Source organism: Sceloporus occidentalis, unplaced genomic scaffold (assembly GCF_023333645.1).
Source record: "Sceloporus occidentalis isolate IW3139 unplaced genomic scaffold, rSceOcc1.0.p SCAF_123, whole genome shotgun sequence".
In the NCBI taxonomy this organism is placed as follows: Eukaryota; Metazoa; Chordata; class Lepidosauria; order Squamata; family Phrynosomatidae; genus Sceloporus; species Sceloporus occidentalis.
Window position 1 is genome coordinate 2,852,671 of NW_028317103.1, and position 22,971 is coordinate 2,875,641.

Genomic DNA, 22,971 nt, shown 5'->3' on the forward strand with positions numbered 1-22,971 from the left:
CTCGTCCTCCCTGACCCCGAAAAAGCCTATTTTCTGGAAGTAGACGCCTCAGAGACTGCAGTGGGTGCTGTGCTGTCACAAAGGCACGGGGATAAGGATACCCTGCATCCCGTATCCTTCTATTCCAAACGGCTCAGTCCTGCTGAAAGTAATTACAGTGTTGGTGATCGTGAACTACTTGCCATCAAGATGGCTTTAGAGGAATGGCGTCACTTGTTGGAGGGAGCCCAACACCCTGTAACGGTGTTCACAGATCATCGTAATCTGGAATATCTCCGAACAGCACGACGGTTGTGTCCCAGACAGGCTCGTTGGGCCCTTTTCTTCACTCGCTTCCAATTACACATTACATACAGACCAGGCAACCGCAATGGTAAGGCAGATGCTTTATCCCGGCTCTACGAAGACCAAAAAAAAAACCCAGAGACAAGAGACACTATCCTTCCTGCTGGTCATTTCCTTGCGGTTCAGACGACCCTCCTCAGGGATATCCAGAAACACAGTGACACTGTATCTCCTTCCATACCAAACATTTCCCTCCGTTCTGAGAATGGACTCCTTTATAAAGATAATCTGATTTATATTCCGGTTCAGGTCAGAACTGAAGTTCTCAAAGCCGTACACGACCACCCGTTGGCTGGACATGGAGGAGTGAGAAAGACCCATGAACTCGCCAGTAGGTCTTTCTGGTGGCCTAAGATGAGACAAGACATCATCTCCTACGTTAAGTCTTGTGATACCTGTGCCAGAGCGAAAACACAGACGGCCAAAACCACTGGTCTCTTGCAACCTCTGGCCATTCCAACACGGCCATGGGAGGAAGTCACAGTTGATTTCATAGTTGATCTGCCTGTATCCAAACAACACAACACCATCATGGTAGTGGTTGATCGCCTCACTAAGATGGCCCACTTCATACCGGTTCGCCACTTACCAACCGCGATGGAAACAGCTGATATATTTATTCGTCATGTATTTCGCCTTCATGGTATTCCAAGGTCCGTTCTATCTGACAGAGGGGTACAATTTACGTCTCGATTCTGGGCCGCTTTTTGCAGAGGCTTACAACTCAAAAGGCTGTTGTCTTCCGCTTATCATCCACAAACCAACGGGCAAACCGAGAGGACCAATCAAATATTGGAACAATATCTCCGTTGCTATATTTCACACCTTCAGGACGACTGGTATCAGATGTTACCATTGGCCGAATTTACTTACAACAATCACTTACAGAGTTCTATTCGGATGTCTCCTTTTAAGGCCAATTACGGTTATGACCCGAAGTTCCACATTGACTTGCCTCGGTCTTCCACGGTTCCTCTTGCTGTCAATAGGCTCCAACTCATTCAACAGGGATTCCGCACCCTACAGAACCACTTACGAAAGGCACAACTGGACTATAAACAATATGCAGACAAACATAGAAGACCTGCACCACAATACCAAGTAGGGGACAAGGTGTGGCTGTCTTCAGTGCATATAAAACTTCCCGGACCAACAAAGAAACTGAATCCCAAGTTCCTTGGTCCTTACCCTATCACTGCTGTATACGGTACAACCGCGGTTCGTCTAGACCTCCCTGGCACCTGGCGAATCCATCCGACTTTCCATGTATCCCTGCTGAAGCGATGGATTCCAGATCCTCACCACAGGAATCCCCAAACACCTCCTCCTCCCATCACGGTGCAGGGATCTGACGAATTTGAAGTAGAAGATATATTGGACTCGCGTCTACGGTATGGAAGGCTGGAATACTTGGTGAACTGGAAGGGATACGGTCCTGAAGAACGTACCTGGGAACCTGTATCTAACTTCCATGCACCCCTGAAGATACGTGCGTTCCACAGGTCACACCCTGGAAAACCAGCTCCTGCACGCCCCCTGAGGTCGCGTCTACGGGGGGGGTCCTGTCAGGAACTTACCGTTCACCCCCGCCGTCCGCGTGTGTCCTCGCCTGGCGGGGACCTCGTTGGCCGTCGGCATCTTCGTCCGCGTGTGTCCTCGCCCGGCGGGGACATCGCTGGACTCCGGTGTCTTCGTCCGCGGCCCACGCGGTCGCATACCACGCGGCTGCGGACCGCATCCATGGAGGATAGGCCGCATCCCCGACCTCTCCTACGGCGCACGCCGTGTAGGGCAGACGCCAGAAGGAGATTGACAGCGGGGAGGCGTGTCCTGCGGTCCAGTGACGCAGGTGGGCAGGCAGAGAGGCGGGACAAAGAGGTGACGGACAGTCACCATTGATATGGTATATTGGGGAAGGAGGGCTTATGGGAGGAGTCAGTCTTTAGCGGGCTATTTAAACCTGCAGCCCTGTACATTCATTACTTGATTGTTCTGGTTACCTGCTATAGCCCTCTCCCTTATTGCTGGACACTTGTTTATTGGATTCTACGGACTTTGACCTTGGCTTGATTATACGGACTTTGCTGATTCTCTCTACCCCTGACTGCGGATTGCTTAACGGTACTGCTTTTTGCCTATTCCTTTTTGCTTCAGTAAATAAATCTTTGCTGTTGCATTATCTACTGGTTTTGTGTCTGCTGCTTCACCTGGTGTCTTTCTGCGCTGTGCTCCAACCCCACAAACCTTACAACCTGTAGAAATCTGCACGATGTTGATCCTCTCCAATTTTCTAATCTAATTCAACTCCGCATCTCCCAGACTTCTACTATAACCTGCCCTGACCTTTCCACAGCACACTATAATAACATACTTTTCTTCCCTCATATCAACTCTTTCCTCCAACCCCAAATGACTTTTCTCCACCTTCCACTCTCTCACCCCACACCACCTCCCCCATTTGCCTTTAGTGTCCAAGATCTTGCAGACTATTTCCAAAAAAAATCACAATCCATCCACAACATTCCAGTGCATGGTCTCCACGTTCCTCCTCCTTCCGCGATCAACCCCACTGCCACTCTCCACTTCCTCCCTCCAACCACGGTGGACGAAGTTAGGATCTGTCTGTTGGAGTACCTCTGGGTTCTGCAACTCTCTCAGGGTACCCAAATCTATCTCTCCACCCCCGTTTCTCTGCACCTGTCCTCTCTCAGATGAGCAGCTGCCTATCTGGCATCTCTTCCTGGATGGCTTCTGACCACCTCAAGATAAATATGTCTAAGACTGAGCTCCTTCTAATCCCTCCCTCTAACTATATTCCCCTTTCTGACATTTCTATCACTGTTGACGGTACCACTATCTCTGCTTCACCACAAGTCCGCTGCCTCGGAGTGACCCTAGACTCAAACCTATCTTTCATCCCTCACATCAAATCACTCTCTAAATCCTGCCACAACCAAAATCCAAAATTTGTCTATTCTTGACTGCCAGCACAGCAAAACAACGAATCCACTCCCTTGTAATCTCCCGTCTAGACTTCTGGCCTCCCTCTCTACCGACTAAACCTCCTCCAGTCTGTCTTCAATGCCTCTGCCAGACTAATCTTTCTCACTCTGCATCTGCCGCACCTCTCTGCGAGTCCCTCCACTGGCTTCCCATCCATAGCAGAATTAAATTCAAAATACTCACTCTATCCTACAAAGCTCTCACTAACACTACTCCCCCCCTCCCTATCATCCCTAATCAGCAAATATACTCCAGCCCGCACTTGAAGATCCAACACTGACCTGCTACTTGCATCTTCACTTATCACCTCCTCCCATGCCTGCCTACAGGACTTCTCTCGCGCAGCACCTACCCTCTGGAACTCTCTTGCCCCTGCTGTCCGACTCTCACCAACTCTACACTCCTTCAAACGCTCTCTAAAAACTTTTCTCTTCAGGGAAGCCTACCACTGACATAAACATCAAAACTTCTCTCTCACCCACCTACAACCCTTACCTCGCCCTACATTAAGGTAATTCACTACCACGCAGTGCTCACCTCCTGTTTCTCACCACCTTATCCACCTAGATGGTAAGTTCCTGCGTGAACAGGGCTCTTCATTCCTCCTGTATCTCTATGTCAATTGTTGTACTTGTTATCTGTAACATTTTCATCTTTGTACAGCGCTGCAGAATCTGTAGGCGCTTTATAAATAAAGTATAATAATAATAATAATGTGGTGGAACAGGAAATTCGCATCATGGATCTGCAGCAACTGCGTGATGCCATCATGTCCGTATGGACCAAAATCTCTGAGGAATGTTTCCAGCACATTGTAGAAAGTGTGCCACGAAGAATGAAGGCAGTTCTAAAGGCAACATGGGGTCAACCTGGTACTAGCAAAGTGCACCTAATAAAATGGCCAGTGAGTGTATGTCTCTTTTCCACTTACCATACTAGCTAGGTGACTATGCTCTCATTTCCTTAAGGGACACTCCAGCCATCAAATGCACTTTAATGCTTTATGGTCCCTTTAAATGTTAGCATGGTCCACTTTCCAAATGTATGAGGAGATTCTGTAGAATGCCCCCAAATGAATTTGCCCTTCTCCACACACCCAGCTACATGCTTTGCAAGAAATGTGTTCAGCCAAACACATATCATGTGATATACTCACCTCCAGTGATCCCCAGTGCATGCTTGGTGAAAGCTGGGGACATGTGTGGAAAGTGCTGCCATTGATTTTAAGCAGCCAGTCAGTGACATGCATAGTTGGACTATGGAGGAGAAGGCAGTTGCTTTTGTAGGGCAGGTAGGTGCTTTATTTTACTTATTTTTTTCATTTTGGGAGAATACATATGAAAATAATCCTTAGAGTACTTTAATATTCCGTTCTTTACAGGGTGTGTCAGAGAAGTTAGACTGTACCTTTAACATGTTTCATAATGGTTTATATTTACTAAACTCACAAATTCACTAAAGTCAACTTGCATGGCATGTGAATTGTAAATGCCACCTGGAACCAGCTTCCAAAATTTTACTTGTATTCCCAATTGAATGCACAAGCATGAGTAAATTAAATAAACTTAAAATCGGAAAACAAATTGGAACAGGGTTACCTATTAGACAAGGAGGTACCGATGCCCTCCACACTTTTCATGTGCAGTGGAACGTGGGGTTATTAAAACATTTATGTCCAGGGTTTTTTTTTAACCCTAAAGCTAGGAGTTTTTTTGTGGTTTGTACCATTTGTTAAACCATGATTCCCCTTTTTCCATATTTAATTTACCCTCACATAGTTCAGGACAAGTAGTGCCTTTTGTAAAATCATAACACTATTAGTGATCAATGTTCCATCTAATTTTTCTTAGTTGGCGTGCGCAGAAAATGTCTCTTGTGCAAAAATTTTTACAGAGCAAAAATTTTGTACGCACAATATCCGTGCCGCATAAAGTTTAAAAAAATGTATTCGTTTTTTATTTTGGGGGTAAAAACTGTTGTGCGCACAATTTTTGGACGTGTGCGCTCTCTTAAAAAGCTATGTGCGCTCGCACAAGCGCACAGCTTAGAGGGAACACTGTTAGTGATGTGTATATGTATATATATATATATATATATATATATATATCCCCCATACCTCACACCCATACCACTCATGTGTGTATGTGTATTTAAGTCACAGGGACTCATATATGCCCTTGCAAACAATTTGCATTTTGGTGAATATGCAAATGTAAACATGTGATTGCATGTAACTTCAGTCGAGTATGCCCAGTCGAGTTATCCCTTTATTCCACTGGCCATCTGACTTGGTGAATGGACGGAAAAGTCATACTAACCAAATTTCGAAAGTGTTCATTCATAGAACATAAAATTATAGCTGTTAAATTTCATCTTAGCACTGAAATTGCTTTTGTATGTTTTGTTATGTCAACATTACAACATTACTTTGTCTATGTATTTTCACATGAAAAGTTATCAACTAAAGACAGTAAAAGAGGCTATCAGTTTTAGAGCTTCTTAATGTGCCATTAGTGGTGTGAAATAAAATCTTGCCACAACAGATTAATCTTCCACAAAATCTACCTCACTATCTCGCCATTTCATTTACCTTGTTTTTGTTTCTCTCTCTCTCTCCATAGACATGTTATGTCTCAAATTTGACAATTTCTATGAGTGAACTTAATCCCCAGTTTCATAATAACCGTGTAAATATGTCAAGATGGCTGCTGTAATGTTAATTAACTGCAGTTAATTATACTCCACTTTTAATACAATTCCAGTTTTCGAAAATATATGCATTATAAAGATGTATTTTATTCTTTACCTGTCTGCAGCATAACCTAAAGTTAGAGCTCCCATCAAAAATCCCAGGTTGAGAGAGGCTTGCGTCAGGTCAAGTTTCCAGGCATCAGAGCAGACGAGATTGTACTATTGAGAAACAAAACAGAAAACCATTGTTTACATATATTTTAATATACTATTTCTTATACTAACCCATTTACACATTTTATTTGAGTTTTATTTTAACTACCCTAACAGCATGATGTTCGTCCCATGCAAAAAAAAATGTGTCAACAAGTATACATTTTCAGAATAATAAGTTTCATTTGTTTAGGGGGGGGGAGCACCTGATTATATTGTTGGCAAATATAACATACTACAGTCAAAAGGAACTGTAATAAAAAATGGTTGGCTGAGATCCATACCCCATGAAATGATATGTAAGCGGTGATACTTTATCTTGTTTTATAGGAATATGAATAAGTGTGAGCTAGGCTATAGATAACCTCAAATGAAGCACCTACCTGATCTACTCTTGCCTTACAACTAAACTAATTGCTTTTGTTTACACATTACATGCATTTTTGTGACTTTCTAAGAATGTATGTATGCTGGTAATGGGGAGTTCCATTTAAAGTTTTCATGACAGAACACTTACTTGCTCTAGAACACGTCAGAGGTGAAACTACCACCTCTCTAGGAAATGCATTTTACAGAGGCCACTGTGGTATCGATATGCTCACTGATGGATGTTGCCTAACTTTTACTGGGTTTCTATCTGTTTAACTTTTGTGTCTTTCTATTTGAGTTCACTTGTGAAACATATGGCAAAAATACAAAAGACGAAAAGTAAAAGTGATGAAAAAATAATTCCTTAGTCATGTCCTATTCATGTAATGGTACCAAGTCTAGATTGCACACAAATCCATGAAGGTAATAATATATATATATATATATATATAATATATAGCAGAGTAAGTAGGGGTTACATTTAATAATCATGTTTCAAAATATACTGTATACAACTGTCACGGACGGGGACATCAGAGCCCCGGACCGCAACGCAGTCTAGCGGGTACTCGATACGTACCTGTTCCGCTGCTCTGTCGCGGTCCTTCCAAGGCATGATCCTGTCGATATCTCCTCTCCAAGGGATGGGTGGTATGAGCGTGCGCCACGGCCCCTTTTTATTCAATAGCCCCATGAAGGCGAAGTGACGCACATAGCGTTACATCATCGGCTGGGGGCGGGGCTTGGGAGCGTGGCAGGTTTAAAAATTGAGCACTGACCTCCGTTCAGTGCTCAGTTGTTGTAGTGGCTGAGCTGCTACTTTTGTAGTACTTATTCTATACTACTTGTTGCTGAATTGTGCTTGTTCCCAACTACTCTAAATTCCCCATTCCTGACCCGGCTTGCCTGACCATTCTATTATACTCTGTTGCTGATATTTGCCTGTTCCTGGTGACGCTTGTTTTGACCTCCGTTCAGTGCTCAGTTGTTGTAGTGGCTGAGCTGCTACTTTTGTAGTACTTATTCTATACTACTTGTTGCTGAATTGTGCTTGTTCCCAACTACTCTAAATTCCCCATTCCTGACCCGGCTTGCCTGACCATTCTATTATACTCTGTTGCTGATATTTGCCTGTTCCTGGTGACGCTTGTTTTGACCATTCTAATTTTGGGACTGTGTTAGTTACCTGTACCTATCGTTACAATCACTGCATACTGGGTCCCTCACTCGAACTCCAGGTTACATACGTTACAACAACGATCAGCCATAACATTATGACCACTGACAGGTGAATTGAATAACACTGATAATCTTGTTATCCTGGCGCCTGTCCATGGATGGGATATATTAGGCAGCAAGTGAAGGTTTTGTCCTCAAAGTCGATGTGTTAGAAAAAGGAAAAATGGGCAAGCGTAAGGATCTAAGCGACTTTAACAGGGGCCAAATTGTGATGGCTAGATGACTGGGTCAGAGCATCTCCAAAACTGCAGCACTTGTGAGGTGTTCCTGGCCTGGGGTGGTCAGTACCCATCAGAAGTGATCCAAGGAAACAAAAGAGGTGAACCGGTAACAGGGTTGTGGTTGGCCATTGATGCACATGGGGGGTTGAAGGCTGGCCCACGTGGTCAAATCCATCAGATGAGCTACTGTAGCTCAAATTGCTGAAAAAAGTTACGCTGGTTCTGATACAAAGGGGTCAGAACACACAGTGCATCACATGTTTGTTGCATATGGAGCTGTGTAGCTAAAAGCACCTACAATGGGCACGTGAGTGTAAGAACTAGAGTAATGGAAGAAGGTGGCCTATTCTGATGAATCACGTTTTCAATCATATCACGTGGATGGCCGGGTGTGTGTCCGTCTCTTACCTAGAGAACACATGGCAACTTATAGGACTTAAAGGATCTGCTGCTAACATCTTGGTGCCAGATACCACAGCACACCTTCAGAGGTTTAGTGGTTTAGAGTCCATACCTTGACGGGTCAGGGCTGTTTTGGTGGAAAAAGGGGGACCTACACAATATTAGGCAGGTGGTCATAATATTATGGCTGATAGTGTATATAATCACAGATCTGCAGATAAGCCGGCCCTAAAAATGGACACCAAAATACCATGAAAAATGCGGATAAGCTGACTCTCAAAACTTAAACATATGAATTCTAATGCATCCACTAACATACCAAGATACTCACACTAACACCCCCCCCAAACACTTACGCTATATATATATATACACCTATATTGTAAGTTCCTGCGGGAACAGGGTCTTTCTTTCCTCCTGTATCTGTATGTCAATTGCTGTATTGTACTTGTCGTTATCTGTATAATTTTCTTTGTACAGCGCAATCTGTCGGCGCTTTATAAATAAAGTATATTAATAATAATAATTTCTGAGTGACAACTAACAAACTATCAACCAGCTATCATTACTATCTAACAAAATGTGCAAAAAGAGAACATATTGAAATATCAAATTTGACAGTTCATTTGAACATATAACAATGGTCATCTACTATGGAACATATCATGGATACTATACAATAGTTTAATTTTAATGTTATAAATGTTATATTTATGGCATTACACAAAAAAATGTGTTGCCCCGAGGAAGAGGAGGTAGAAAGAGGATGCTATATATGTTCCAATGTTCTTAAACTGTGATTGAGCTCAGTCATTTGAGTCACAAATCTCCCCATTGGGTCAGATTGTATATTCTCATTCCATTTGCTGCAGTTAGTCCTGCACTTGTTGGTGGCCTGCTGTATAATCCTGAAAGTAACAATATTCAATTTGCTGTCAGACCTGTTTCTTCCTGTCAGCAATTTATTTGCCCTTCTTTGCTTCAAAACAGTTTCTATTGTACGAGGATCTGCTAAACAATAACCAACTTCTCTTGGTGGAAGAATTTGGGTCCTCCAAGGCTTAATCTTTGATACCTCCTCCTCCGCTGCCACCAGTGCAGCAGCATACTAGTGACAACAAAAAAGAAGAAATCCAAAGAATACGTGCTACTTAAGTGAAATGTGATAAATAATAAATAAATGTGTGAATACTTCCCTAGATTTGCCTCTTTCACTTGTGAGTGCAATATATCACTTAGTAATTAATATTGAACATACCATCTACACTATATTGTGTTGTTTTTTGTTTTTTTCCCTATATATGTACCTGCGCCCCATACATTTCTGGTTTTCCAGCAGCATACTAGGCCACAGTTTGGAGCATGGTTCTTAATTGTAACCTTACAACAAAAGACACAAAACTCATATGTGAAGTGCCCCCTACTAAGGCGGCATTTCCTTCCCCTGAGGATGGTTGCTGAGTCACCGTGCACTCAGCATACAGTCAGCACCCAGATCATCCTGCATCTGGTGTGAGGTCTGAGGGACAGGCCTGAAGCTCAACTAGCCATCCAACTCTCCCCAAACAGCTAGCAAGCTGTGCCACCCCACCGAGCTGCAACTGTGGAGGATCGCCGGGGCATTATCACAGTGGCCATACTCATCCACACCCTGAAGTAGTAAAAACTGCATATTTAATCTGCGAACATGGTGGACGGTGAGGAGGAGGCTCAGCTTTAGGTCTGTGCCCACATAGGGTTTTTTAAGAATATTATTTAACCCCTATCCCCATGAGCAGGTAAGATTTCTATAATTTCTAATCATATAGGATTAGTTGCCATTACTAAAAACGAAAACCTTTATATTTAGCAACAATAATACCACCAAACACATAGATTTTTTTATGTTTTGGAGGGCCAAAATATTCCCTTATATACTACATAGCCCAACATTGCTGGACTACTGTAATTATCCACTGTAGGAAGGGAGGCATTAAAGATTCCAAAAGATACAATCTCTGAGCTAGGCCCTCTGTGTATTCAAGGGTAAGTGGCCCTGGCTTTGCACAATACTTGGAGCATTCTATCACAGTTTGTCCTCTCCTCAACTGCCAGGACATACCAGGTATTAGACTATAGTCAATGTCAGTTCTTCCCATTATATTATATTAACTATGAATTATACAGGTTCAGTTCAGCTTTAACAGTTTTATGCAGGTCCAACACTGACAATGACGTTGACCCCTTTTGATAGAGGGCCCACCCTTGCAAGATGTGGACAAAACTGTGCTCTTCCCTGCGAGTAATATCAGGGTAGTTCAAGGCTCCACACAGACCCCTAAGGGATTGCAAATTAGAGACCACAAGCACCCAAGAAGGTAGATACAGTGCTGTAAAAAAGTAATTGCCACTTCCTGATTAAGAAAGTCCTCCTTGACTTAAATGTTTCAAATAGACTAATATTACACAAAATGCCATATTTTAATGATGATATAATGTATAGAAGGAAAAAAAGCTATCCAACATACCTGGCCCTATGTGAAAAAGTAATTGACCCCTTAATTGCTAAATTAACCAATTAACCAAATTTTATTAATAATTAGGTTGAATTTTACTTGACACACCCATGCATGATTAATGCCAGCATTGTTGAATCTAAACATCAATAGAAAAGAACCTGTCTTGCAAAGTGAAGTAGGCTAAAAGGTCTCAACAAGAAGCACAGGATGCTGCAATGTACAGAAATTCAAGAACAGATAAGAAATAAGGTAACTGACATTTATCAGTCTGGAAAGGGTTAAAAGCCATTTCTAAAACTCTCGGACTCCAGCAAACCACGGTGAGAGTATTTATTTACATATGGAGAAAGTGGTTCCTCCAAAAATGCATTAATAACTCATCCAAGAGGTCACAAAAGAATGTAGACAACTGCGGGCCTCGCTTGCCTCAGTTAAGGTCAGTGTTCATGATTCCACAATAAGAAAAATGTTTGGCAACATGGGAGAGTTGCAAGGCAAAAACCACTGCTCACCAAAAAAAACACTAAGGCTCGTCTCACGTTTTCCAAAAAACCTCTTGATGACCCCCCAAGACTTTTGAGAGAATATTCTGTGGACGGTACAGGGTAAGGTACAGGGTTAATAAGGGGCAACTGAGGCCAGCCAAGGTCAGGGTCAACAGGGAAACAGTAAAACGGTACAGCAATTTAAGGGTAACAGCAAGGAGCAAAAACGGTAACACAGTTCAAGGTCAGGGGCCACAAGCAAACATGCAAATTCATAGACTATCCGAGGTCAGCAATAAAATATCCAGCAAAATATAAAGGAACGCTAGGTACTGCAAAGAACAGGAGAAGCTGCCTTTTAAATGTTCGGGAGCTCGTGCCTGAGAAGTAAGGTTGTGACATTTGACATTACTGGGGACTAGAGTGTGTTTGATCCAGGCAGCAGTGAGAAGGAAGAGTGAGAGGAGCAGCGCCTGAAGACACATCTGTATTGGACGCTGTGAGGGTACGTAGAGGGGACAGATCCCTGCACACAGGGGATGGCGGGTATTCTGGAGAGGCGCTAGAAATGGATGCCTGACACAGTCAAGCACAGCGGTGATAATGTGATGACCTGGGGCTGATTTGCTGCCATAATTGATGGAATCATGAATTCTGCTCTCTACCAGAAAATCCTGAGAGAGATTGTCTGGCCATCAGTTCATGACCTAAAGTTCAATCTTAGTTATGCAGCAGTACAATGTTCTGAAGCACACAAGTAAGTTCAAGTGGCTCAAATAAATGTCTCTAAAGAAACAAAATGAAGGTTGTGAAGTGGCTGGAGAAAAGAATCAGATGACAAGAGACAGGCAAAATCATTTCTAAATAGTAAACCAGGCTGGACCACCTTAAACAATAGTGTGTGCCTGAAAAAGGGCAAGAGAGACTATTCATGGTCAGTAGAAGTGAGCACATTGTGTTGACTATCACTGATTTAGAGAAAGTTAGGACCACTTTAAATGCCAGCCATCTTCGGTCACTTTAGCTGAAAATAAGGAATAGTATCTAGCTTGTCTAGTCCCCCTATGCATTTCTGCTAGGGAACTTCTTACTCATGTCACAGAATGGTGTGCCATTGTGCCGAGGTGTGCCATTGTGCCTTCCTCACCACAGCCCATACAGTCAGTCAGAAATTCCAAGTAAGACATATGTTTAACACAGCTCAACTGAACAAACTCAAACTATAACCTAGTAGAGTCATTACCTTTCCTGATATCCTGAAATACTATAACCTTAAACATAATATAACAAGCTAGACAAACCTTTGTTCATCACATTTTTTTATTCAGGTGACATTATGACCCACCTTACCCACCTATAATTTTGGCTACCCTTAATGACTGCTTAGATGACCCTACTCCCTTATACACCACACTCTTGAAGACTACTTCCTTGACCTACACACAATGAGAGAAGGTCTTCCAGCTCACACATGGAAGCACTTTATGTTCCAAGTATCAAGAGACATCATATAAGTAATTTACTAGGTGGTACTAGGTGGTATCTTACTCCTGTTATCCTACACGACATATACACAGCCCACACACTGGCTGGAGAAGCCAGTTAACACTGGGTGTCCTCAAATAGATATGATGGGACTACACATTATTTACCCACTTTTGCTCATAGGTATTGGAAGTGATTCAGATGTTGACATGACTGGCTCTACCTCTTCAACTTTGTTACCACACTACCTAGCTTGCACGGTGACACAAGCACTCGGTACTACCACATGTCTTCAGGAACAAAAGGCATCCTTTAAAGACTGGATAAGCAAGGTGGAATCACATACAGATTTCTAAAGTACTGTGGCACATGGGAACTTGTTTGAACATTCACCCTACTGCAAGGACAATGATCCAACCCCTACACTCCTGCAGAGAGAAACCATAGACAGCACCACATCCACAGTATTCCACGACACCGGTGTCATAATGACTATTTGGCACTGTTGCTATTTGCTCTTGGAACTCTCTTTAGGTGTTGCAAATTTAGGAGATATGTTCTGAATCTGTATACCACTGTTGTTATAACATAAAATACAAAATAAAGAATGTATAAAAAGTATATTGACTGGTCTAACTATTATATATATTATATATAAAAAAGGAATCATGTTTGAGATAGCATGATAGTTGCATTTGGTAAAACATTGTTTTTTGTTATTTTTTCATAAAGTATAAGGGTATCACCAGTTTAAAACTGCAGGGGCAAATGAACAGACAAGCTAAGCCTTTGTAATCTTTGTAGTTATAAATGCAACTGAGAGATGCCAAAAATAATCACAAGGAAACATAAAAGTGACACATCAGAAGAGGGACGCTTGGCAGTAGTATAAAGCAATACAGTTAAGCTATTAGGTTACCTCGAAAAACCATACAAGAATGCCAAGCAGCAAGAGCCGGCTAAGATTTAAACTGGGCTGGGTTCCCAGTATGACCAATGTGTCAGGTGAATGAAGGATATTGCGACAAGTGTTCTCAGAGGAGAAGTTGAAGGCTTATTAACAGTGCCTGCAATGTTATTATCGTCAATTAATTACAACATAGAACCCACTACTAATTATATTGTGGTACTTCAAGAAAAATATAGTACTTAATTATAAATAGTAGGACCTCCTGTTTGCTGGAGCAACAAAAAAACTGCCTTAAAGCAAAGTGTACAATAAACAACTGTTTCTTCGATGTGACAAGATATGCAGATAAATGCATTGATTAATAGAGTACAAGCACAGATAACTTTAATTATTCAGTCTATATAACTTGTAAATAATCTTATGTGAATCACACATAAAGCATCATTGTTAAATTGTTACAAACTAAAATGTAATGCTTGGGAAAAGATTTGTCATATCTTCATTTTCTTATATATATTTTTAAAAAAACACAAAAACAATAACCCCCCGCCCCCCCATCCCCCTCAGGACCCCCCTCCTCCATATATAAAGGAAACCATTTGTCTAAAGACAAAATAAAGACAGAGGTCAGCATCCATGTCATTAGTCAATGTCCTCTTATATATATAAACAGGCCTTTTAAACTCACTGATTATGTTTACAAATTTTTTAAGAAAGTCTTTGAGGTTTCGCAAATTTTCAAAAAACATAAACAGTCAGTTAAAACAAGCTGTTTATTGTATCTTTTATAATGAAATACCAAGATATTATCCAACAGAATACAAAAAGAAAAAACATATAATAGGAGTTTCATAGCACTTAAACAGAAACCTATTGCTGAATTTAATATTTTGTAGCTAAATGTGGAATAAGAAACATAATTCCGAGTATTGTGAATACCCTAACTAACCCTTCATTCACATTTTTTTCCTTAATTGTCATGTGACACAACTGCAGGCACTGACAGATTGTTTTAATTTTATACAGCTTCTTAATTGTTTCTATGTTTTGTTTATGTGATTAAACCTTCAGAACAAAAAACATAAAATGACAAATCTGCTTTTAAGAAAACTATTTTTTAGTGGAAAGTCTTTACTTATCAAGAAGAGTCAATGGCTTTCCTCAGTCTGTGAACCAATACAAGCGTTTAGACTCTTTCACTTTAGTGGCATTTATGATTACAGATATGTTTTTTAATGGGAAAAACATTGGAAGAAAGGATTACATTTTTCTTTAAAAATTAAGCATAAACAACTTTTTGCAAACCAGGGACGTAGATTATGTTTACATGAAAAATGTATTTGTTTACTTTTCTGTGCTGTCAGAGTTGAGGTGTTAAGCCCATTATGTCAGTAACCAGACTTTGCATAGAGCATACCTCCACCAACATTTCAGATGTCCATAGTGGGATTACTTATATATTTGTCTAAACAGCAAGAACAGTATTTGTTGTTCTACATCATGTGGGAGGCTGGATGGGGCCCCACTTGGTGTGGAGATATAGACAGACATTATTATCGTCATCAGTGATGGCAGAATGAGCTTGTGACCTTGTGACAAGGTCAACCAGTAGGAAGCTCCCTTTGTAGTCACTCGCCGCAGTCAGAGTGGAAGCTGCATTGCAAGGCTTAGAGTTAATGTCAGGATCCCACAACTAGGAATCTGCAGCTACAGGAAAAGAGATAGTCGTGTGTATGTATTCATGTGTGCAGTTGTGCCTGTTATCTATCTATGTATGTGTGTGAATGAATGAATGTGCACCTTGCCTTTGTGTCTATATGTGTAGCAACACAAGGACAGAGCTTTCTCAGTGGTTCCCTTCTTGCCTCCCCTTACCTATGATTCCTGTCTGGAGCTCTCAATCCCTGAATTGGGCTGTGAAAGTTTATGGTTAAGAAAAATTCATGAATTATAGAAGAAAATATACAGGACAGAGACAAACACCTGGGCGCGCTGGCAGAGTCATTTCAGAAGAAGGGCTACAAGGAAAAAACTATATCCAAAAAAATTTAATCTGCTGTAAGGACACCACGGGAAAGGCTTCTAGAATACAAAAAAAAGGATAACACAAGCAGGATCCCTCTGGTAGTTACCTACAACCCAACTCTTGAGGAAATCCGCAAAATTATTAAAGACCTACAGCCGATATTCTCAGAAGACCCCATACTGAAAAAAATATTCCCTCAGCCCCCAATACTGGCATTCAAACAACCACCAAACCTGAGGAAAAGATTGGTGCGCAGCAAACTGGCCCCAGAACAGGAGCATACACAGAATGGCACTGTACCATGCAACAAATCCCGCTGCAAACTTTGCCAACATATATGTGACAGTAACACAGCCAGTCACAACAAAAAAACATACAGCATCAAAGATTCTTACTCATGTACATCGGCAAACGTGGTGTACATGATACAATGCTCTGCGTGTGACAAAGGGTGCTACATTGGAGAAACTGGGCTTAAGCTGCACCTTAGAATGAACCTGCACCGAAGCTCCATCAAAAACCATGAGGAAGAAAAATATTGCACCCCGGTAGGACATCATTTCACACAGAACAATCACTCCATCCAAAACCTAAAAATTAAAGTACTCAAAGGAAATTTCAGAGACTCTCAGGAAAGAAAAACATTTGAGATGAAAATGATTACACATTTTAACACCATAAAAGAGGGACTTAATGTGGATTCTGGTTTCCTTACACACTACCAGAACTTCATATGAACTTCCTCTAGTCATCCAATGTCTAATTGCTGTTCTCGAAAGCTTGTCTTTTTAATATTATGTTAGTCCAATAAAAAAGATATCACCGCATACTCTGCAATACTCTATTTTTTGACATCGTATATATATATATATATATATATATATATATATATATGTGTGTGTATGTATATGTGTATATATATATATATAACATAGAATGAGTTAGCAGATAAGAATTATTCACCCCATCTAGTCTGTCCGATTTCTGAATACTTTCACATATCAAGTATTCATATTCTAGTCTTGTCATACTCCTTGAATATATGTATTGTAAAAAGTGCTGTGTAAATTGTTGGCGGTATATATATAAAAGATAATAATGTATCTTATCTTTTTATCTAGGATAGTCTTAAGCATATCACATGCATTCTTAAACTCTATATTAACCTCTACCATTTTATATATAAAGGAGGAGGCCCCATGTAATAGCATTACCCTATGTCCACATCTGACCTTCATTCACCCCTGGCAACGAGGGGTTGTTCCAGGGGTGAGACCAAGACAAGTTTGCATCTGCCTCTACATCTTAAGAGCACCATGAGGTGATCATGTATGAGTTGCAATGTTGTCCTGTACGACATCAGCTCAGACCTCCAACTATTTACAAGCTACCCAGGCCTGTCAGAGGAGATTAAGAGGATATGCAGGACACCGAGACAATACCCAAAAATTTCGACTGTCCCAAGAAAAACAGGATGGTGGTAAAGTAAGTTAGGGCTCACGTCATGGATTTCTGCAACACGTTGCATCATTTATATTTATTTCTCGAATTTTGGTTAGCAGAATGTATAGATCCATTTGTATGGTGGCATCCTTTAATTCCAAAAATCTGATTTTAGCAATTAATTATGTGGTTGCCTTGACTCTTTATTCTGGATGATATGTTATTTTTTTAATGTTAGATTTATCTATAGTTTGTGTCCAACACCATCCATGTACATATGTAATTGTCAGAACAATAATGTCAACTATTATTTTTTAGAAATTATTATTATTAGAAGCCTTTTTGCCTGAAACTTCCTGTGAACCTGGGCTTGAAAAAATGTTTCACAAATTATGTATATTGCTATTGCATTTCACTGCATGGGGTTGCCTGGTGTAGTTTCAAGCCAGGTTCTGCTCCTTCTTAGAGGAAAAGTGTGCACCACGGCTGAATTTGAATCAGCAAAAAGTGAAGCCTCTGGGCAGACAGCCTTCCAGATTGGGTAAGGATGTAGAGACTTTTGTGTGTGAATGAAACTTGGCAAAGCTCATCCGAGAACACTGGAAGCTGGGCTTTTGTCCTCCCCCACAAATCTAAATTCAGGAATACAATTACAATAAAAAAATATTCAGTTATTTCTGATACTCCTTATTAAAAAGGTGAATATGTTGCCTTTGTGTTTAAAAGTTGGGTAACTGATTCATTGCTAAACTATTTGAAATGATATACAACTTCCTAACACTACCTCACCAACCAATGCAAAAACACAGGTACTGTTATGTCACAACCCAAACTGACAAATATTTCCAAAAATCAGGTTAATTAAAAACGACACCGTATTGTTTGTTTACAAATAAAATCTCATTCCTGCAACACAATCGCACACTTGTTTCAACAGCCCTTCGTTTAAAAGCCAATTTACAAATACTTTAACAGGTGTAAGAGACGCATTTCATACCAGTAACAACTAAAGTGTCAGACTGAATCATATTTCCAGGACATACGCAATTCTTTTGGAATGCTGGCTAAAAGCAGTTGCCCAGTAAGCTGTGTATACTAGAGGTGTGAATATTAAATTCAACACACTTCTGCAGTGTGCTACAATTGTCAGGACTACACATTTTCCATTTATTTATACTACGTCAAATCCCAGGTGGCAAAATATCACAATTATATTTAATCGGTACAAACACAGTTCAGAATGTTTTTCCAAAATGCACGAGGAACCCAATTCCTTATATTCAATTGTACACTGTAACCCTTACAACCTACAGTTTTTCTACTAGTATTTACATTACAGTGCATAAGAAAATATGTATTAAATTGTATAATATGTCATGTAGTACTAATAAAAACAAGTTTCACATTTTTTGAACCTGTATTAATGTGGTTCATTCACCCAAGTGGAAGTTTGCAGGATATCCCAAATTCACAGGCTCTGTGTGTGCTGCTGCTCTAGGATCAACTTCATCAGGTGACCACGTAATGAAATATACAGTGTTGGGGTAAACCTGCCTTTCCTGCTCCTCCCTTAGGTACTGGCTTGCCTTCACTCAGTTTGACAGCTGCCCTTACCTTATAGCTAATGTGCCATGTAATGCAAACCCGCAAAGTCCAAATCACTGCACCAGCATCTTCCTTAGAGCTACTAAATGTGAGCTGATGTGTGCTGCTTATCTCTAACCTCAGCATGGAGTAGAAAAAATCTATTCACAATCTCAGAGACGTTACTCTGACTTTGGGGTGTGTAGTACATTTTAATAATGTGGCTCTTGTCCCGGTCACGACAGAGTTAATTAAGTAAGTATAGTCATATGTCTTGTAACTTAGGCATCAGGCGTCAACATGTACAGATCCCTGTGTTGAATAGATAAAGAAACTCCCAAGCACATAAGAACAAAATGGCGAAGGACCTCTGTTTAGGGTGCCTGGCCAGCATCATAAAATGGAGGGCTAGCCTGCGTCACAGAACAGAACCTAGAGATAACGCCATGATGTAAAGACACTTGTCCCTGGAAGATTCAGGAAAGTCCCGACGACAGCTATAAAAGCCTAAGGCCGCAATCACAAACTTTGAAGCCTCACCTGCGGTGTTTAAAAGAAGTGCATGAGCAGCCCAGGACAGATCCAGGGATCCTTACATCAGAGACAAGTGGCTCTTTAAAAAGACTGTTCTGAGGGGTTTCCCAGTCCCTGCTGAGTTGTGAGTTAATCAGCTAGAGGAGTGATAACTACTTGGCTCGGCAATGTATTACTGTATTGAGATTTGACACTATAGCATTGATTACTGTGATATTGATTGGTTACTCAACTCGTTTTTCACACACAAACATACATACACAGACACACATACAAACATAACTATTTTCTTTCTGCTGTAGTAAGAGTTCTATATTAAAGTTTTGCTTGATCAAATTGCCGTGTGTTGTGCTGTCATTCCGTATCCTCATTGATTGGGCAAACCAGGAAGCTTGGGTGGTACTAATACCTACCAAAGTATTGCTCTGCATGGGTGCAAAAGGGTTGGGAATAGGACATGTGGCTGGGACTACTGCCAATGCTGCCGGGAGTTTCAATTTTCAACTACTGCATCTTTCCTTTGCTTAGTATCTCATGCACCCAATAGACAAGCAGCCTCTCCAACATGAAAAATTATTTTTAAAGGGCCAACTTTTGGTCACAGAGTATTGTCAGTATGTACTCTGGGGTGTCCATGATGACTTGCATAAGACCTTTCAGCTCTTCTATCAACCTACTGATCAGCTTTGCAATGTCCACTTGTAATCTTTCGCCTGGAAAGACTTCATTTTCTTCCAGCAAGATGTGCATGTGTAGTTCAAGGCAAGTAAGTAAGGTGATGACATGGCCCAAAGCAGCAGTGCTCTGGCTTAAGTCCTGGTGGGGTAGGCATGCCTTCTCCTGCTCCTCCCTCAGCTGTTTGCTTGCCTTTATACTGCAGTGAAAGTGCCCGGCAATCTTACGGCACATTTCAATTAGTTTCACCATGTTTGCTGCCCCAGTTACTGCCATTCCCATTTCTACTGCTGTGCCTGCCTGTGTCCTTGTCCTCCAAATATTTGGGAAGCCACCAGTGAAAGTAAGGCATGCTGTGCATTAGTGATGCTCCATATGTCCTTGGACAGCTCGGCCTGAATGGTAGATGGAGGCCACTACAATCCTGCTGAAGGTGGTGGTGGTAGTGAGTATTGAGAGCCTCTAGCAGCTGTCTAGGAACTGCCACCGCCTCCTTGTACTGATCCTCTACCTTACTGGGACCAGAAAGCTTTTGTCTGGCCAGGCTTCTCTTTAGTGGCCCAATAGTTGCTTTCGTGCCCACCCACCAGTGTTCAAAGGGTTTTCTCTGTGACAGGCAAAATATTCAACCCCCAGAGAACACAGCTCTACCCAAAAACTGTTTGAGCAGATGGTTCTTGAAAGTCAATCTTCCAAAATTTGGCCACCCAGCACTCAATATCCAAGCTAGAAAGTGAGGTCTAGTGCTGCTGCTCTGTCTCCTGCCTTACTGATCATTTTTGTTATTTTTATTAAATTTAGTCCTGCTCTACAGGGTTGCATGTGTCTAGCATCTCCCAGTGTCTGCCTGTTCAGGCCCAGTGCCCTACTGCTGCTGCACATCTTTGACCATCCTAACTCTGTGGGGACCTTTTTTAAATTCTATAATGAAAGGTGAGTCCAGAAGGGACCTCCCTCTTTTTTGAAATGCCTCCAGAATGTTGTTCCGAATCAAAAAAGGCCCCCAAATTTCATCCAAAATGAATGGCCGGGAAACAAGAATACTTGGTCTGAAGGTATTTTGCTTGCCGTGCACATGTCTAATAGACATTAAAATGTAGTTGGTCCCTCCATTACAGCTTTAACAGCTTCGGTTCTTCTGGGAAGGCTTTCCACAAGATTTCAAAGTGTTTCTGTGGGAATTTTTGCCCATTTATCCAGTAAAGCATTTGTGAGGTCAGGCACTGATGTTGGATGAGAAGGCCTGGCTCACAATCTACATTCCAGTTCATCCAAAAGGTGTTCGATGAGTCTTTATGGCCCTTGCTTTGTGCACTGGGGCACAGTCATGCTGGAATAGAAAAGAGCCTCCCTCAAACTGTTCCCACAAAGTTGGAAGTAAAGCATTTTCCAAAATGTCTTCTTATGCTGAACAAAACAAAAACCTACTCCTATTTAGGAGACTTACATATCCCCCAACTGTCACGATTTAGGCGGGACAGTCACGATTTTGTCCCACCTATCCCTTCCTCTGTCCCGCTTTGCAGGGGCACAGGAAGGCTGAGGCCAGGTCCTGACTGGCCCACCGGGATACCGGGAAATTTCCCGGTGTGTCGGCAGACCAACATTCAAAACAGCCGCTGGGCGGCTGCGAGCGGGATGTAAAGCCTCTTCGGCCTCTGGCGCCTAATGAAATTAAAGGGGCTGACGTACACGCACCGCGCCGCCCAATGGCCGTGCCTCAGCTCTTCGTCCCACCCCTTTTAAGACATGGGATGAAGTGCTGAGGCACAGCCATTGGGCAGCGCGGTGCATGCACGCCAGCCCCTCTAATTTCATGAATGCCGGCCTCCACCCGCTTCCCCCACCAGGCACCAGGGAGTCAGAAGCAGTGGTAAGTCAGGGGGGTGTTATATGGGGGCCATAAGGCTTTTCTGGAGGCAGAGTGCCCAGAAATGCCTTATACCCCCTATATATACCCCCTATATGCCACTCTGTCCCATGATATGCCTTTTAACCCCCTATATGCCAGAGTGCTTCTTGAAGTACTTCTTAAAGTCCAGTGGATTCTGTAGCTATAAGCCTTTCACCATAGCAAGGTTAGTATCATGACATCCCACTTCTATCACCGCATGTAAGATGGTACCTGCCAGAATACTTCAAGGGTAACAGTAGAGGTAGGTGTTCTGAGACACAGTAGGCTTCAGGATGTTATTGAAACTCTCAGGGAGTGTGTTTTGAACTGTCATTGTGTGTTTGTATGTATAGTGCTAGAGTAAGTGTGTGTGCTTATATGTATAGTTCTAGAGTCAATGTGTGTGTATGGTGTTAGAGTCATTGTGTATATCACAGCAAAAGTGTTTCTAGGTCCATTGCAGCCAGTTAAGGCTCTGCTGCAGTTCAAACTGCTGCAGAACCAATTAAAAGTGGGCTGATGATGAACTGATCACTCCAGGCCTATAGGAGTAATCGGATCATTATGACAGCCACTGGATGTACCTGTCCTAGAGAGAGAAGAGTCTCCAAGAGCTCTCCTGGCGAACTAATTTTGTTTTTTAATGTGGCTAGCTCCAGCCATCTCAGACCTGGAGACTTTCCTGGTATTATTATGCAGTGTTGTAGAAAATCCATTTATATATATATAATCTAAATATATATATATATATATATATATATATATATATATATATATACACACTTAAAGTGTTATACGGTAACACACTCGTGTGAGATAAGGTTGAAGCCCATCAGGGTGAAACGTGCAGCGTGTCTAATTTGAGCTGCAACATTTTTATATTTTGGACATTTTCCTTTTTCATTTTATTGCTGGGATCTTTGTATATTTTGGATTCTGTGCCTGTATATCTGC

The 22,971-nt window shown here is 41.6% G+C and overlaps 1 protein-coding gene across 1 annotated transcript in view; it reads right to left on the bottom strand.

Annotated features, from left to right (window-relative positions):
- LOC149282104 (solute carrier family 22 member 3-like) overlaps window positions 1–22,971 on the bottom strand; it is a 79,866-nt gene that overhangs the window by 35,994 nt on the left and 20,901 nt on the right. The window contains exon 2 of the mRNA XM_089498634.1: window positions 6,155–6,258. Within this exon, the coding sequence (XP_089354760.1) occupies window positions 6,155–6,258 (104 nt within the window). The remainder of the gene's footprint in view (window positions 1–6,154; window positions 6,259–22,971) is intronic.